General features: G+C 44.4%; 1 protein-coding gene across 1 annotated transcript in view; it reads left to right on the top strand.

The window, feature by feature from the left end:
* Positions 1-241: 241 nt before the first annotated feature.
* Positions 242-19536, top strand: part of LOC126263522 (DNA ligase 1-like) — a 29017-nt gene continuing 9722 nt past the window's right edge. The window contains exons 1-2 of the mRNA XM_049960615.1: positions 242-887; positions 2069-2388. Coding sequence (XP_049816572.1) covers positions 242-887; positions 2069-2388 — 966 coding nt within the window. The remainder of the gene's footprint in view (positions 888-2068; positions 2389-19536) is intronic.

Below are 19536 nucleotides of genomic sequence, written 5' to 3'. Positions count from 1 at the left end.
TTATTTTTGTATTACTTGCCTGTGCATTAAAAATAAACCAAACATGTCTACTGAAGATAAGCAGTTTTGTGAGGCAGTAGTTGAAAGGAAAGGGATAGGACAGGAGGACAGAGATGATTCAGGAATCAGTGATTGTGGATTGTCATTAGGAAGCCCAACAGCACATTCAACGAATTATCCCGATACACCGGGACAAACGACGAGAGCTAGGTTAGTTTCAGAGGATGCTGATAGGTGGTCGATGTTGGTAGACTTGATAAAGAAGAGTTCGCAAGAAGCTAGAGAAAGGGAAGAAATATTTCGCAAATCATTAAAGGAAGATTTGCAAGAAACTAGAGAAGAGGGAAGAATATCCCGAGAATTATTAGAGAAAAGTCTCAGAGAATCATTAGAGAAGAGTTCACAAGAAACAAGAGAATCACTAAAGGAAGATTTACAAGAGATCAAAACATCACAAATGAAGATGGAATATAATTTGAAGAAGGAAATGCAGGAGTTACAAGAACGACTGAAGATGGACATCGACGAAAGAGAGAGGAAGCTACAGAAGAGCATAGACCAAGTCCAGGGAGACGTGGAAAAGGTGGAAGGAAAGTTAACAAGAAAGATAGAAGACGATATTGAAGAAACGAAAGCCAAATTGGGAGAAAGAATCAACGAAGTGGAAACAAATTGCAATCATCGAATCGCAGAGGTGACGCAGATGCAGAAACAATGCAACGATGCTGTTAAGGGGATAGGAGATAGGCAAAACCAACTGGCTATCAATCTGAGAAATGCTATAGCCTTGCAACGAGAAGAGGATAACAAGAGAGTGCAGCAATTGGAGAGCAAGACAGAAGTAATTGATAAACGAATTAGCAATGCCACCTTAGCCATTGGGGGAGGTAAGGTCGTTACATTGATGAGCAGTGATAATCGGTGCATCCAAAGTAATACAGGGCAGAAATTTAGACCGAAAGGAGGGTTGCACCCAATGATATTTATGAAATGGCTAAAAGGAGTTTTCCCAGCACATCTTAAGGACTCAGACAAGATTCAATTTGCAATAGATAGAATGGAAGGTGAGGCCTTCACTTGGGGAGTCAGAAAGAAGGAAGGGACTACTAGTTATGACCAGTTTGAAGAGGAATTCTTGAAGAAATACTGGTCCAAAAGCCATCAATGTGCAGCAATTGAGGACCTACTACACCGCAAGTCACTTAGTACATGGAGAGGAACGTTGAGAGAGTTTGCCGAACATTTGTGGGAATTGAACGAGACCTTGGAACAACCCCTGAGTGATGACGTAATGATATCAGCGATAAAAAGAAGAATGAGCCAGAGAATGCAAGAAACTGTATCTGGGAGCCTAATTGAAGATAGGGAGGCCTTGATGAAAATACTGGAACAGTTGGAATCTGTTCGATCACAGGGACACAATCAACCTAATGATCAAAACCGAGGGGGAAATAATGACCCAAGAAATCATTTTGGTAATTCGTCTAATTATAGAGGAAGAGGTGGTGGTCATAGGTACAGGAACCATGGTGGTGAACGTCAATGGAGAAATGATTGGAGAAGAAGTGAAGAACCAAGAGATCATGAGAGAAGATGGGATAGGCGAATGAATGACACAGTGCATATAGAAGAGGTGGAGAGACCGGAAAACTGAATGACACTCCAGATGAGGTCCGATCGGGAGTGAGAGCTACGAGGACCAGGGTAAACCTACTAAGGCACGACAATGGTGGAGACCTAAGAGAAGATCTACTGGAGGAAAGAAGTGGGATTCCCAAAGAACCCAGGCTACCCATGATAGGGGTCAAGTTATGTGGACTGAATATCGAGGCATTAGTCGATACAGGAAGTGAAGCGTGTGCAATATCCAAAAGGTTATATGAACAGATACTAAAAGCAAATGTTAGCTTGCCTAGTTTCCCAGTGAGTGGAGTGAGAATTGTGAACGCGTTGGGTGCAAGGAGTAAACCTATTAAAGAACAAGTGTTGATTACCTTCGAGATAGAGGGAGAAGAATACGAAGCAACATTTTTGGTGGTGGCCGGATTGAACACATCAATTATTTTAGGGATAGATTGGTTGAATGAAGTTGATGCAATAGTGAGTTTTGATGAAGGTACTATCAAGGTCAAAGGAAGAAAGGGAGAAGAGAAGAGGTTAAAGTTTGCTGAGGGGAATGCAATCGAAGAAGAGGAAGAATTCAGAAGAGTAAATTTGTGTCATGAAGAGGAATCCACCATGGGATACGAGGAAGAGGAACTAGGAGAAGAAGTGTTGATATACCTTGAGGGACTAGCACGAGAGGATAGACATAAAGAGGATAAGATCAGTAAAAAGTTGGAGGAGATGACACACCTAGATGAGAGGACTAAGAAGCAGTTAGCCACAGTATTATACAGGCGTTGTAAAGTATTTTCTCAACGGCCAGGTATCATGAAAGGGGTGGAGTGTAAGCTAAAGATAAGGAACCATAAACCGTTCAATATAAAACAGTATTCCATTCCCCAGGCGAAACGAAGAGCAGAAGAAATACAGAGGATGATGGACCTTGGTGTTATAGAAAGGGCCAATAGTCAATACAACAACCCCCTGTTTGTCGTTGATAAGAAGGATGGAAAGGTGAGGATAGTTTTGGATGCACGAACAGTGAACAAAATCATCGAACCGGAGAGGGACAAACCAGAGACTATAGAAGAACTGATTCAAAAATTCCGAGGAGCAAAGGTGCTTAGTAGTATCGACTTGACTGCTGGTTACTGGCAGATACCATTGGCCACAGAGTCTCGCCAGTATACGGCAGTTACTTATGGAGGAAGGTGCTATCAATTTAGAGTGTTGCCATTTGGGCTAAATGTGTCAGTGTCTGAATTTATAAGAGCGATGGATAAAATACTAGGTGAGGAGTTACTTAAGAGGGTCACCGTATACGTGGATGACCTCTTGATAGCAAGCGAATCATGGGAAGAACATTTAAATAGACTGGATGCAATCTTGGCAGCTTTTGAAACCGCAGGGGTAACTGTAAACCTGGACAAGTCGGAATTTGGCAAATCAAAGATAAATTTTCTGGGCCATATAATATCCGATGAGGGTATCTATCCTGATCCTAGTAAAATGGAGGCTATTAGAAATTTTCCGACTCCTCATAGTAAGAAGCAGTTGCGAGCATTCTTTGGGGTTTGTGAGTTTTATAGAAAATTTGTCAAAGGGTCTGTACTTAATGCCCCGAGTATGAGGGAATTGACCAAGGCGAGGATGCCGTGGCATTGGAGTGCAGAGTGCCAAACCGAGTTTGAGAATATCAAGCAAGCACTATATAATGCAGATATATTGTACCACCCGGATTTTTCCAAGGATTTTTATTTAGGAGCAGACAGCTCTGACTATGGACTAGGAATACATTTATACCAAGTAGAGAGGGGCGGAAATGGTGAGAGTGTAAGAACAATAGCGTTCGGTAGCAGAAGTTTAAATGCTTGGGAGAGAAAATATTCGATTACTGAAAGGGAAGCATTGGCAACTGTGTGGGGGTTTAAGCGTTTCCGGTATTATTTGGCCGGGAGGCATGTGAAAGTCGTGACTGACCATAAGGCCCTTACATTTCTGACTACAAGCAAATTGAGGCATAGCAGACTAACGCAGTGGGCCCTAGCATTACAAGACTATGACTTCGAGATACTTTATGAACCAGGAGCAACACATATAATACCTGATGCTTTGTCAAGATTACCAGATGACTCAAGAGGAATGTTGGTGGACAGGCCAGAAGGAGAAGGAGTTAGAATTAACCTGATGAGGGGAGTACAATATGAAGAATTCATAAGGAAGTTCCTAAAGAATGTGCAGAGGGAACAGAACGAGGACGAGAAATTAAAGACAATTAAAAACAAATATAGGTGTGCAGGAGAGGAAAGAATTCGCACATTTTATTATATTCACAATGGGATACTTTATAAAAGAAACAGGGAGAGTGAGGAGAACTGGAAACTCTGTGTGCCTGAGCATGTGGTAGAAAAATTAGTTTGGTATACACACTATAGTAATGCGCATTATGGACCGAAGAAGTGTCTGGAAAAGTTGAAGTTGGATTGTGCTTTCAACAACATGGGAAGGCGTATACGTAAAATACTGAGTACATGTGACACCTGTCAAAAATCTAAAACGACTACAGTACAGCACAAAGGATATATGCATCCAATTGCACCAACAGCAATTAAGGACATAGTTGCAGTGGATCTCTTTGGGCCACTTCCTGCCTCACGAGGGAATTACACACAAATCTTAGTAGTGGAAGAACTGGTTTCCAAGTACATAAAATTTTACCCATTGAAGAAAGCTACTAGTAGAGCCATCATTAACCATTTTGAGAAAAACTAGTTTCAAAAGGTATGTATTCCTAAGCGAATTTTGAGTGATAATGGGTCACAGTTCAGGTCAAAGGAATGGACAGAGATGCTAAGTGAGCACGGAATAGAGCAAATTGCCATTTCTAGGTATAGGCCAGCTTCTAACCCAGCGGAACGAACAATGAAGGAATTGAACCGTTTATGCCGAACATACTGTCATAGGAAGCATGGTTCATGGAAAGAATATCTGGAAGAATTCGAGCGGGTCAGGAATCACCTCCCACATGATTCTACAGGGTTTGCACCATGTGAAGTATTGCTCAATCAAGAACCCGATAGCATTTTTCGTGAGTTGGTAGTCTACCCACCAGGAAGTTCATTGACCTGGGAATGGAAATTGGAGCTAGTGGAATTAAGTATGAAGGAGAAGGCTAGGAAAAGACGGGAAAGACACGACAAGCTAGTGAAACCGATAACTTACCGAGTGGGAGACCTGGTATTAGTAAAGGTTCATGCTAGATCAAAGAAAATAAACTCTGAAATACATAAGTTTAACCACGTTTATAAGGGACCGTACAGGATCATAAAAATTGGTCATCCTAACACGGTGGAGTTGGAATATGCACGGACAAAGAGAGTGCATGGTAAGGAGCATATGGAAAACATAAAAAGATACTACTCACACGAGAGCAGAAATAACCCAGATGGGGAAGAGGAACTCGATTAGGGCCGATGTCTGAACTGAGAGTGTTCAAGCTCCTTGGAGTAGTGGCGTAGGACATGGTTAGAACATTTAGTTGCAAAACGGACATTTAAAAAGGGAAATGTTTATTTACATCTGAGAATAGGTATAAAATCTGTAACAACTATTTTGTAGTATAGTAATTCACATGTCATGTGTTTAGGTAATAATTTTTGAGTGTATGTTGTGTGTTTCATTCGATATTGGACTAGAGAGGACTATTGCTGGTTGATATAAAAAATTGTAATTTGGACAATGCGATGTTTATGAGATGTATAACCTTTTTGTAAAAATTGTTGTGGAGGCAGCCCACTACCGGAGTCGAGGGATTATTTGATGAATTGTAATTCCATTAATTATTTGTATTGTATGTTCTGTTCAAATGTAGCAATGTTTAATTCCCTTGCCGATTCTTTTTCGCCTGCGGCTCTAAAGAAGTTTTCGAGGGCGGGGATGTAAGGGGTCCGCAGGCCCTTACTACTAAGTTTGCATCAGCACAGGTCGACAGGGCAACTATCGATAGTGTGTTGGGTCGCGAGAGCGAGAGTTCAGTGAGGCAGTGTGTGTTGTAGGTTCCCGCGAGGCGGGCTGAGCTGTGCAGAAGCCAGCAGTTGATTCATGAATTACCGACAAAGGGAGTGGCCATCGCCGCGGTTTAACCCCTTTGTGTTAGTATTATACAGGAAAGTGAAGAAGTTTAATTACAAGTGTAATCAGTGATATTTGTGTGCCGTTATTGAGATTCCGCGTCTACCGCGCCGGCATTATTTGGATTGCAGTGTTGGATTACAGTGATTGGATTTTGCGTGTGACGACGATGAATAACGAAGAAACCTGTGCTGAGATTAGCCGTTATTAACAGTGTATTGACGAAGGCAGTGGCTGTCTCCTTATTTTTCTGCTTTTGCTAAGAATATAGGTCTTCTTTGTGAAGCTGTGTTTGTTGTCCTCCTTACCACCAAAAAGTACATTATTACCGTATTTGCGAAGGACAATATGGAATGTAACATCTCCTGAGCAGTCCAATCCGATTGCCAGCCCCATTAGGTACACGGTCACATTAATTAATTACTTAATTTGGGCTGCTATTCAGATCCGCGAACGAGCGGATACACCAAATTATAAGGGAGTGTTACAACTGACACACAATATTTTTAGCGCAACGCAATCTGCCTTTCAATAATCCCTACAAAAGAATGGCCCTGACTAACATTAACCTATACCTTTCACAAATCACTTACCTCAAAAAAATCTTCGTTACTCGAACTACTGCAATACAGCGAGCGCCAATACTGCTAGCTAAATAAAAGATTCAAACTGCTGAAGGCACTAACTACTGATAGGCATAGTTAGCAAATGAAAGATTTTGATAGAGAACAAACAATGTATTTACCTTAAAAGTGTAATATACACTCCTGGAAATGGAAAAAAGAACACATTGACACCAGTGTGTCAGACCCACCATACTTGCTCCGGACACTGCGAGAGGGCTGTACCAGCAATGATCCCACGCACGGCACAGCGGACACACCAGGAACCGCGGTGTTGGCCGTCGAATGGCGCTAGCTGCGCAGCATTTGTGCACCGCCGCCGTCAGTGTCAGCCAGTTTGCCGTGGCATACGGAGCTCCATCGCAGTCTTTAACACTGGTAGCATGCCGCGACAGCGTGGACGTGAACCGTATGTGCAGTTGACGGACTTTGAGCGAGGGCGTATAGTGGGCATGCGGGAGGCCAGGTGGACGTACCGCCGAATTGCTCAACACGTGGGGCGTGAGGTCTCCGCAGTACATCGATGCTGTCGCCAGTGGTCGGCGGAAGGTGCACGTGCCCGTCGACCTGGGACCGGACCGCAGCGACGCACGGATGCACGCCAAGACCGTAGGATCCTACGCAGTGCTGTAGGGGACCGCACCGCCACTTCCCAGCAAATTAGGGACACTGTTGCTCCTGGGGTATCGGCGAGGACCATTCGCAACCGTCTCCATGAAGCTGGGCTACGGTCCCGCACACCGTTAGGCCATCTTCCGCTCACGCCCCAACATCGTGCAGCCCGCCTCCAGTGGTGTCGCGACAGGCGTGAATGGAGGGACGAATGGAGACGTGTCGTCTTCAGCGATGAGAGTCGCTTCTGCCTTGGTGCCAATGATGGTCGTATGCGTGTTTGGCGCCGTGCAGGTGAGCGCCACAATCAGGACTGCATACGACCGAGGCACACAGGGCCAACACCCGGCATCATGGTGTGGGGAGCGATCTCCTACACTGGCCGTACACCACTGGTGATCGTCGAGGGGACACTGAATAGCGCACGGTACATCCAAACCGTCATCGAACCCATCGTTCTACCATTCCTAGACCGGCAAGGGAACTTGCTGTTCCAACAGGACAATGCACGTCCGCATGTATCCCGTGCCACCCAACGTGCTCTAGAAGGTGTAAGTCAACTACCCTGGCCAGCAAGATCTCCGGATCTGTCCCCCATTGAGCATGTTTGGGACTGGATGAAGCGTCGTCTCACGCGGTCTGCACGTCCGGCACGAACGCTGGTCCAACTGAGGCGCCAGGTGGAAATGGCATGGCAAGCCGTTCCACAGGACTACATCCAGCATCTCTACGATCGTCTCCATGGTAGAATAGCAGCCTGCATTGCTGTGAAAAGTGGATATACACTGTACTAGTGCCGACATTGTGCATGCTCTGTTGCCTGTGTCTATGTGCCTGTGGTTCTGTCAGTATGATCATGTGATGTATCTGACCCCAGGAATGTGTCAATAAAGTTTCCCCTTCCTGGGACAATGAATTCACGGTGTTCTTATTTCAATTTCCAGGAGTGTATATAGCAGTTCATGACATCCATTCTTACAAATGTACTGTTTCTGATAGACACACGTCCAGATCATCCGCTCTCAAAATTCCGCCATTTCTCTCCCCACATACACCACTGCTGGCGGCTCACCTCCAACTGCGCAACGCTACGCGCTGTTAACATCCAGCTGGCCAACACTACAATGGCAGACAACAATGGAAACTAGCCACAGACTGCACACAACACAGCCAGTGATTTTCATACAGAGCGCTACGTGGCGTTATCAATAAGAAAACCTAAACAGCCTACTTACAAAACTAAATCTGCCCCTGAGGCATTGTCGCCCAACATCGAAGGTAGAGTGCTGGGAAGATTAAAAGTCCGCCGCAGAGCAACTAAAAGTGGTCAAGCAACATGTGCACGACAGTCAGAAGGGAGCCACAGCGACTCCGAGGTGGGTCCTCGTGACGGAGAAGATAGCCATGTGTTAGCCACGTATGTCCAATGCGGTGCCGGCAAAGGATGACAGATTCCCTGCGAGTGGCTCGCATGGATGACCGCCACACATGCGTCGACTCCTTAATAGAACGGAGTTTATTTGGTGTACTCAGAGTGCGCCATTCAGTATCCCAGATCGCGAAAATTTTGCGGCGGAAGACGGCTCGCAAATCCGTCTCCGGGAGCTCAATCTCCAGGTATGGTGTACTGGCGGCCTGTTTCGCCAGGTGGTCAGCAAGCTCATTGCCTGGTATCCCGACATGGCCTGGGGTCCAAATGAAGGTCACTGATCGTCCACTGCTGTAGAGGGCATAATGAGATTTCTGGATTAACAGTACCAAATGATGCCTAGGGAAGCACTGGCTCAAAACTGGCTCTGAGCACTATGGGACTTATCTTCTGAGGTCATCAGTCCCCTAGAACTTAGAACTACTTAAACCTAACCAACCTAAGGACATCACACACATCCATGCCCGAGGCAGGATTCGAACCTGCGACCGTAGCGGTCGCGCGGTTCCAGACTGTAGTGCCTAGAAGCGCTCGGCCACACCGGCTGGCTTTCAGTATGGCCATCGTGAGCATAAGCGTAGCCGACAAGACCGTCAACCAGTGATCCATCGGTGCAGACTACTTCTGACTCATCAAACAGGCCAAGAAGAGAGATAAAATTCCGACGGAAGGCCTCAGGTGGAACTGAGCCTTTGGGTCCTTGCAATAGGTCCAGCGCCGGCCGAAGTGGCCGTGCGGTTAAAGGCGCTGCAGTCTGGAACCGCAAGACCGCTCCGGTCGCAGGTTCGAATCCTGCCTCGGGCATGGATGTTTGTGATGTCCTTAGGTTAGTTAGGTTTAACTAGTTCTAAGTTCTAGGGGACTAATGACCTCAGCAGTTGAGTCCCATAGTGCTCAGAGCCATTTGAACCAATAAGTCCAGCCGAAACAGTGGCCGAGGTGTGGACCATGGAGGGGTACGGATGTATATACCTAATATTATTCACTGGTGTCCACCTCTGTTCTACATTCAGGGGATGCGGAACAAGAAGCACACATCGTGTAGCTCCATGCGACGCAGAGACCACTGCGACCTATGTCACAACTTCAGTTCACTTCGTCAGCAGGAGAGTAGTCACACCTGATTCAGTTCCATTAAGTTCTGCAGAAAAAAAACACTAAACGGGAATAAAAAATGCATTGAATGTCTTGGATAACAGATATTCCACTCACTCGCACAGCGCTGCGTAAACCTTTCCAACAATAATAGTTCAGGTGACGCTGGCGACGGCTGGTGTGGAAATGTTCATGCCAAAGCAAGAACGTTGACTCAATGTTCCGATGAAACATAGTCTTGAACGAGTCGATCAAATTTGCAGTTCCCTGGATGATTCCGTTCTATTTATCACACTTGTTTTCGATTTTGTGGCAGGAAAGCACAAAATTCAGAGATCACTTTCTGTCTGGTTGCAGTTTATGGTCACTGAATGAAGCACTTACCACAGTTCGCACGCAGTAATGTATGGGGAAATGTCACCAATTGTCACATCTTGGAGAAAAATTTTTATGACGGCGTTCGTAGCGACAAACACCACCACACTTTTAGTAGCGGGCCGACCGGTCCGCTGGAACAGTGAACAGAAAGATGAAACCCCAAACACTCGGATTGAATGGAAGTCGGTACTTAGCTTTATTACGAAGATACAGAAACACAGTGGTGAACATTGTCTCTACAGAAATCTGTCTAGTTCGAGTCGGGGCAGCTAGGTCAGCGTCGGCTGACGACAAACAACAACTCTGCTGCGATGAACACACAACTGACTAGCAAGTACACAATTCGGTGGCGAGTCTACAACTGAGCGGCGAACCCAGAACTGTCCTAGCGCTCGCGACTCCAGCGCTTAAGAAGCCAGAAGCCAGCGGTGGCGCGCGCAGACTTGCGGCGATTTCCTGTATCGCTGGCGCTGCTTATGCGGACGGCGTCCGTACTTTGATGCTGCCAACCTTTTGGCAGCGGGCTCGGGTGGCATTACTGGCTAGGATATAACAAAAATCGCCACACAAAACTTGACGTGGTACCACTGTTCATTAAATAGCATCATTTTTATGCACAGTCCGTTGTGACAACCTTTGCTTTTATATATTGTCCAGTAAATCACAACACTGTTCAGTGAAAAATACGCTGACGCTTTATTTTAAAAGTCTCAATTAACGTATTCACTTTGGGCAAATTTTATTGTTACAATATATTTCTTTGAGACGCAGGTCTGTGAGAGTTAACTGTTCTGTTCATTTAGCTATACTCGCGTGGGAGGTTCATATATTGGATTCCACAGTAACAGTCACGGATCAGAAGATCATCATTACTGTCCATACAGAATTACAATGAAACTAGAAATATACACTACTCAAAATTCAGTTACTCGAAACCATTTACATATTCATAGGAAAGAAAGGAAAGAAAGCATAACTTCCTTTCTCATTCCAATGCTACTCGTTGCTCGGTCAAGTGAAGGAAATCTCCTTTCTACTTACGAAATTAAAATTGCAACGAAAATTAGCCAAGAGGCTACCACGTATACATCAGAAGGATGTATAATCTAATGGTCTAAATAAGGTAACACCTTTGATTCTCTAGAGGTTGACTATTTTAGGGTTTTATGTACATACATTGCAAATAACACTTTAGCACAAAAATCGAAATTATTTCATAAATAATTGGAAAAATGAAATTTACTATTTATCAAGTGATTCAAAGTTTGAGTTTACTCATTCACTTTGTAAAGAAAGTTTAAAAGGTTTCTTTAACTTTATTCCCATCATGACTAATTATTCATATCCATTAAAGCAATAACATTTGAAAAAGTTCTTTTTTGAAAAAGTTACTTTAATTATTAAATGAAGTTATTTACTTAACTATTTCAAAAGGAAAAAAAAACTTACGAGCTAAATACTTAAAGAAAGAGATTTACATTAGTTATACATACATCATGAAATCTATATACAAGTTAGACACATAGTACAGTCATTTACATACAAATATTGGTGCACATGTAATAAAGGTCATTACGTCAAGTGGGTAAGTAGCACCTTGTCTACTAACATTTGATCATTCATATTACTTTTTTAAAGCTATGTGGGTGTAAAGTTCCTTGACTTTGTCGCTGAATGGTATCTTCCATAAATAGCTTCCTTCATGAGGAATTTCTGCTATTACAAAAGGTCCGATGTACAGTCTCTGCCATTTTTTATTTAGTTTCTTGAGGAGTGATGATTTACGATGATTCTTAACAAAGACTTTCTCGCCAGTTCGAAATTCGACAACATTGTGCACACACGAATCGTGATATTTCTTACGTTGTGTGGCATGGTTTTGTAAGTTTTTCAAAGCTTCAGTAATTCTGTCTTCATGAGATCCCCAGGGATGGTGAATTACCGGTAACGGTTTAATCCAGTTCTCATCCGAAGGGTCAGTAAACATTAATTCATGTGGCGTGCAATGTGTCGATGAGTGTGATAAGTGATTATATATTTGCTCAAATGGTTTTACGTAATCTACCCCCTTTGTCTGTTGCTGTGGGATGTAGGTTCTTATATATCTGTTGAATTCTCGAAATATTCGTACTACCGCGTTGGATTGTAAGTGATAAAAGGATATAAGGGTATGGTTAATTCCGTTTTCCTGTAAGAAATTTTTGCAGTAGAAAGACGTAAAATATGTGGCATTATCAGGAACTATGGTGTCGGGTTTGCCAGCACTGGGAATGTAATTATTTGCTAGTTTTTTGTTGATAGTTCGAACAGGATATAGTTTTAAATATCTCGAAAAAATATCATATATAGCAATGAGATATTTAACACCTCCTCTGCTGGTAGGTAGAGGGCCTGAGACGTCCAGTGAGACATTCTGAAATGGTTTAGTTGGCACGATAGGTTTCAATAACATCTGATTGCTAATGTTGGTTGGTTTGCACTTTTGACATTTCGTACAGTTTTTTCAAAACGTCCAAGGCAACACGATGTAAATTTGGGTAATAACAATAAGTTTGGAGCTTTCTGGCACACTTTTCGGCTCCATAATGTCCCTAGATGCTGTGAGTATACCAAATTAGATCTACAATATGGCTGTCCGTTACACAGATACACCAGTTTTGAGAATTTGCGTCATTGCGGTGATAAAGTAAATCATTTTGTACTGAGAAATGTTTATTAAAACCATTATTTGGAGTTTGTTTTAATGTTCGTAGCATCTCTCCCCACTTGGGGTCGGAATTCTGTAATGTTCTTATATATTTACAGATATGGAGAAACCGGATGCGATAATGTTTCGTGTCTATTTTTAAAATTCTTTATTGCTCAGCTTTTTCAATCCAGTTGGAAAATTCAGTGAGGCCTTGTGGGAGTCTTGATAAAGCATCTGCAATTACGTTGTCGTTTCCTTTAACATGCACTATTTCCAGACGATACTCTTGTAACACTAGTGCCCACCGGGTAAGACGCGTGTGTAACAATTTAAATGATGGCAGAAAGCTGAGAGCTTGAGGTCACAGTATACACGTATACATTTCCGGTATACGTAATAGTGAAACTTCTTTAAGGCCCATACAACAGCAAGAGTTTCGAGTTCAGTTACCGTGTATGCCCTTTCGCATGCTGACGAAGTTCTGCTCGCAAAAGCTATTATTTTTATCTCGGGTTTTTCTTCGGTTTTAACGGTTTGGAACAGACACGCCACCAAACCGCAAAAGGAAGCATCAGCTGCAATGCAAAAATCCTGCAGCATGTCCGGATGATACAATAACTTTGCCTTCACAAGTGCTGCTTTTATCTTGTCGAATGCAGTATGACATTGATCATTCCAGATCCAAGGATTATTCTTTCTTAGAAGTGATGAAAGATTTTCGTCATTCAATAATTGATTGGGCACGAAACGTCGGAAAAACGAAACGGCCCCGAGAAAAGACTTCAGCTGTTTTCTGGTTGTTGGTACAGCGAAATGTTCAATACCTTCTAGTTTTCCTGGTTCAGGAACGATTCCTTCGGGCGATATATAGTGTGCCCGATAAATTTTGTCTCTGACCTCCCAAATTTGGGTTTGGCTAGATTGACAGTTATTCCCGCTTCTTAGAATTTCCCGAAAATCGTCTGCAGTATCTCAACGTGTTCATCCCACGTAGCAGTGGCTATTAGCAAATCGTCTACGTATGCTGTGACTTTGTCGAGTAGTGCGGGACCCAGAACTTTGTCCAATGCTGCAATGAAAACTCCCGCGCTTACGTTCAAACCAAAGGGTAGTACGCGAAATTGATAACTGCGTCCGGCAAAAACGAATGCAGTGTATTTTCTTGATTTTTCACTTAGTAGGATTTGCCAGTACGAAGATCGAAGGTCTAGGCTTGAAAGGAAACGAGCACCATGAAAACGTTGCAAAAGTTATTCTAAGTTTTCCGGTCTGGTTTGGACTGGCATGATAATTTTGTTTATGTTCCGAGGATCAAGCACTTACCTTATCTTGCCCCCCGGTTTTGATACCGCCAAAAGGGGACTAGAATATGGGGAGTCCGATGATTCGATTATTCCCCAGTCTAGTATCTTACGTATTTCTGCCTTTACAGATTCTCTTTTACTCCACGGCAAGGCATAAGATGTTCTACAAAAATTTTTGTGTGGCGCAGCCTCCATGTTATACACAAAGTTCTTTATGATGCCAGGTTTACTATCAAATATAGGTATATAATCTTCAATGAGATTTGTGAGTTCTTCCTTCTGTGTTCGGTTCAGATAGGTCGACTCTCATACTTTTGCTACAGTTGATGCTGAATTGTTAGATACTGCTGCGTCATTAACATTCGAGTGCAGAAATTCTGACGTCTCGAAATCTTTAGAAATGTGGAGTGTTCTTGGGCCTACTAATTTCACAATAACAAATGGTTCAAATGGCTCTGAGCACTATGGGACTCAACTGTTGAGGTCATAAGTTGGTTGGTTTGTGGGATTAAAGGGACCAGACTGCGATGGTCATCGGTCCCTGAGGTCATAAGTCCCCTAGAACTTACAACTACTTAAACCTAACTAACCTAAGGACAACAAACACATCCATGCCCGAGGCAGGATTCGAACCTGCGACCGTAGCGGTCGCGTGGTTCCAGACTGTAGCGCCAGAACCGCTCGGCCACCATCGGCCGGCTCACAATAACATTACGACAGTATCTGTTATGTGCATTTGGAATCCTAACTAACCGTAGTTCAATTCTTTTGCCTTTGTTTGTAACCACGCTTTTTCCCTCAGGTAGATCAATCTTTGCATTTCTACCACGTAGAAAATCCCATCCCAGGATGTAATGAACCGATAAATTTTTAATTAGTAAGAAGTGGCACTTAAGTTGCTCGTGTTCTTATAGAGATCAGACTGCACCTGTTGCTTAACTATCTGTGTGGCAGCGCCTAATGCGCCAGAAACTCGGCAATTTTGCACGGGCAGTATAGGTACTCCCTTTATGCGATTAATTTGGTCGAACAAGGTCTGATTTATGACACTTGCAGTGGCACCAGTATCAATGATTGCTTCCACACTAACACCGTTAATAGTGACAATAATTGCAGCTTGGACCATGTATTCATTGTCATGCTTACAGATATTAGTTTCTTCTAATAAATCGTTTCTGATTTCGGCACCGTCGTTGTAACGTAGTGCTTTCAGGTTGATTGTGGGTTTGCCTCCACTTACGAGGTGCATTCAAGTTCTAAGGCCTCCGATTTTTTTTCTCCGGACTGGAAAGAGATAGAAACATGCACATTGTTTTAAAATGAGGCCGCGTTTATTGTCGATACGTCCCAGAGATGGCAGTACCGTATGGCAGATGGAATTTTACCGCCAGCGGCGAGAATGAGGACTGTTTTAAATACTTAAAATGGCGACGTTTTCCTTACTTGAACAGCATGCAATCATTCGTTTTCTGAATTTGCGTGCTGTGAAACCAATTGAAATTCATCGACAGTTGAAGGAGACATGTGGTGACGGAGTTATGGATGTGTCGAAAGTGCGTTCGTGGGTGCGACAGCTTAATGAAGGCAGGTCATCGTGTGACAACAAACCGCAACAACCTCGGGATCGTACAAGCCGGTCTGACGACATGATCGAGAAAGTGGAGAGAATTGTTTTGGGGGATCGCCGAATGACTGTTGAACAGATCGCCTCCAGAGTTGGCATTTCTGCGGGTTCTGTGCACACAATCCTGCATTACGACCTGAAAATGCGGAAAGTGTCATCCAGGTGGGTGCCACGAATGCTGACGGACGACCACACGGCTGCCCGTGTGGCATGTTGCCAAGCAATGTTGACTTTCTTTTCGTCGGTTGTGACAATGGATGAGACGTGGATGCCATTTTTCAATCCAGAAACAAATCGCCAGTCAGCTCAATGGAAGCACACAGATTCACCGCAACGAAAAAAATTTCGGGTAACCGCCAGTGCTGAAAAAATGATGGTGTCCATGTTCTGGGACAGCGAGTGCGTAATCCTTACCCATTGCGTTCCAAAGGGCACTACGGTGACAGGTGCATCCTACGAAAATGTTTTGAAGAACAAATTCCTTCCTGCACTGCAACAAAAATGTCCGGGAAGGACTGCGCGTGTGCTGTTTCACATCACCAAGGTGCGCACCTGCACATCGAGCTAACGTTACGCAACATTTTCTTCGTGATAACAACTTTGAAGTGATTTCTCATGCTCCCTACTCACCTGACCTGGCTCCTAGTGACTTTTGGCTTTTTCCAACAATGAAAGACACTCTCCGTGGCCGCACATTCACCAGCCGTGCTGCTATTCCCTCAGCGATTTTCCAGTGGTCAGAACAGACTCCCAAAGAAGCCTTCGCCGCTGTCATGGAATCATTGCGTCATCGTTGTGAAAAATGTGTACGTCTGCAGGGCGATTACGTCGAGAAGTAACGCCAGTTTCATCGATTTCGGGTGAGTAGTTAATTAGAAAAAAATCGGAGGCCTTAGAACTTGAATGCACCTCGTACCTCCGCGACAGGTTCAAAATACTGTTGGCCCCAGGATAGAACCTGTAAGTGCAACAAACAAGCGACATCACACTCAGGATGGTGAGGATTTGCTTGTGCATTCTGCGCCAACCTCCGCATCGATTGTGTCGCCTGCTCCTCCCGATGCTACGATAGTCCCGTCCGTGGTACGGTGAATGGCGGAGTAGTTACCTCCAGCGTCCCTCCTGCTCCCGAAGTGGCTCCTTCTGAGCTGCCTGTGTATGGAGAGGGAGCGGAGCCCCCCCCCCCCCCCCCCTTCGTCTTTGTGTCCTTCGTTGCATTCTGTGACGATGCAATGTCCTCCTGCTGCTTTGTCTTCAGCCGCCGACGGTTTCTGCATTTGCCGACTACAGCAACTCCCGAGAAGAATAAAATTATGGACCAAGTATCACCTGTTGCATTGGCAGTTCCACAGAATGCTTCCGTCTTAGTGACTGGAACTGCATTACATGACCCTGGTTTGAGGGGCAGGAAGTTCTGCCTATGACTCCTCTCACACCTCCGTCTGCAGAGGCCGCCGTACTACGTAGCCGACAGAAACAGCGTATACAACCTGACCGTGGGATGGCACGTACGAAATCTAAGAAAGAAGGTTGCGAAGACGGGGTTCTGGTCCTCCGATGTCTGATTCCTCTGTCGATTCCCCAATGGACCTTGACTGTCTACCTAATTCTACCCTAACGTTCCGTATATCCCTGAATAGTTGTGATCAATGACCCAGGCCTAGACGTTCCTTTCCCTAAATGTTAATCGTGTGGAATCAGAACTGCGTTCGACTTTACTGCGTCAGTTCATTTATGATTCAAGTGCGGACATAGTCTTCTTACAGGAGGGATTATTTAGGTATTTCTCGTTATCTGGTTTTCGTGTGATATTTAATGTAGGCCCCGAATATTCTACGGAGACTGCTTTACTTTTTCGCGAAGGCATTCCTGTTGCTGAGGTAGAAATGTTGGATTCTGGCAGGGGTATAGATTGTCAACTTTTTAATCTTACGTTGGTACTTTTATATGCTCCTTCCGGCACTGGTCGCACAGTAGATCGTTCACGTTTTCATAAAGAGGATATTGCTTATCTGTTGTGTAAGAGTTCTCCGGGTATTCTGTTTGATGGTGATTTTAACTGTGTGTTGCGTCCTGCAGATCAATCTCCAAATTTTAATTTCTGTATCGAATTACCTGAATTTGTCCACTCCTTACGCCTGAAAGACGTCTAAATGTTGAAGTCATCCAAGCTTCCTTTACTGATCACTGTGCTGTGACTACAACAATTAATCTAGAATGCGAACCATTCGAATTATTTCGCTCTCCGTGGATGTTAAACGTCGCTCACGTAGCTGACCCCTCTCTCGATGACGTGATGCGATCCGTGTTGGAGCGTACTCTACGGTCCACTGGCAAGTACTCTTTCACCCTTTACTGGTGGACACAGCTGGCAAAACCGAAGCTCAGGCAAACTTGGATTCTTTTCTGTGCTGACAAAGCTCGAGGCTTTCGGAGAAACGAATATTACTATTCCATCCTGCGTGCACTTTACGAGGTGCATTCAAGTTCTAAGGCCTCCGATTTTTTTTCTCCGGACTGGAAAGAGAGAGAAACATGCGCAATGTTTTAAAATGAGGCCGCGTTCATTGTCAATACGTCCCAGAGATGGCAGCACCGTACGCCAGATGGAATTTTACCGCCAGCGGCGAGAATGAGAACTGTTTTAAATACTTAAAATGGCGACGTTTTCCTTACTTGAACAGCGTGCAATCATTCGATTTCTGAATTTGCGTGGTGTGAAAACAATTGAAATTCATCGACAGTTGAAGGAGACATGTGGTAATGGACTTATGGATGTGTCGAAAGTGCGTTCGTGGGTGCGACAGTTTAATGAAGGCAGAACATCGTGTGACAACAAACCGAAACAACCTCAGGCTTGCACAAGCCGGTCTGACGACATGATCGAGAAAGTGGAGAGAAATGTTTTGGGGGATCGCCGGATGACTGTTGAACAGATCGCCTCCAGAGTTGGCATTTCTGTGGGTTCTGTGCACACAATCCTGCATGACGACCTGAAAATGCGAAAAGTGTCATCCAGGTGGGTGCCACGAATGCTGACGGACGACCACATGGCTGCCTGTGTGGCATGTTGCCAAGCAATGTTGATGTGCAATGACAGCATGAATGGGACTTTCTTTTCGTCGGTTGTGACAATTGATGACACGTGGATCCCATTTTTCAATCCAGAAACAAAACGCCAGTCAGCTCAATGGAAGCACAGAGATTCACCGTCACCAAAAAAAGTTCGGGTAACCGCCAGTGCTGAAAAGAAGATGGTGTCCATGTTCTGGGACAGCGAGGGCGTAATCCTTACCCATTACGTTCCAAAGAGCACTACGGTAACAGGTGCATCCTACGAAAATGTTTTGAAGAACAAATGCCTCCCTGCACTGCAACAAAAACGTCCGGGAAGGGCTGCGCGTGTGCTGTTTCACCAAGACAACGCACCCGCACATCGAGCTAACGTTACGCAACAGTTTCTTCGTGATAACAACTTTGAAGTGATTCCTCATGCTCCCTACTCACCTGACCTGGCTCCTAGTGACTTTTGGCTTTTTCCAAGAATGAAAGACACTCTCCGTGGCCGCACATTCACCAGCCGTGCTGCTATTGCCTCAGCGATTTTCCAGTGGTCAAAACAGACTCCCAAAGAAGCCTTCGCCGCTGTCATGGAATCATGGCGTCAGCATTGTGAAAAATGTGTACGTCTGCAGGGCGATTACGTGGAGAAGTAACGCCAGTTTCATCGATTGCAGGTGAGTAGTTAATTAGAAAAAAAATCGGAGGCCTTAGAACTTGAATGCACCTCGTATGATGCTGCGGATCACGCCTCTCTGCGAATAGTGGATGTTAGGCGTGTAAAGGCAAAATTGTTGACCTTGAAAGGAATACAAATGGAAGGGTTGAAAATGCGATCCCAGCCACGATCATTGGTGACGAAAGAACTTCCTTACATAATTTGCTTCGGCATCAGACCCGTCACCGACGAGCTTATATTTATTCTCTCACGACAAATAATGGACGTATCGTATTGGAGCATGCTGGTACCGTGCGTGTCTTACACC

Source organism: Schistocerca nitens, chromosome 6 (genome assembly GCF_023898315.1).
Source record: "Schistocerca nitens isolate TAMUIC-IGC-003100 chromosome 6, iqSchNite1.1, whole genome shotgun sequence".
Taxonomy (NCBI): Eukaryota; Metazoa; Arthropoda; class Insecta; order Orthoptera; family Acrididae; genus Schistocerca; species Schistocerca nitens.
Note: the sequence above shows the minus strand (reverse complement) of the source record. Positions and strands in the feature narration are given on the sequence as shown.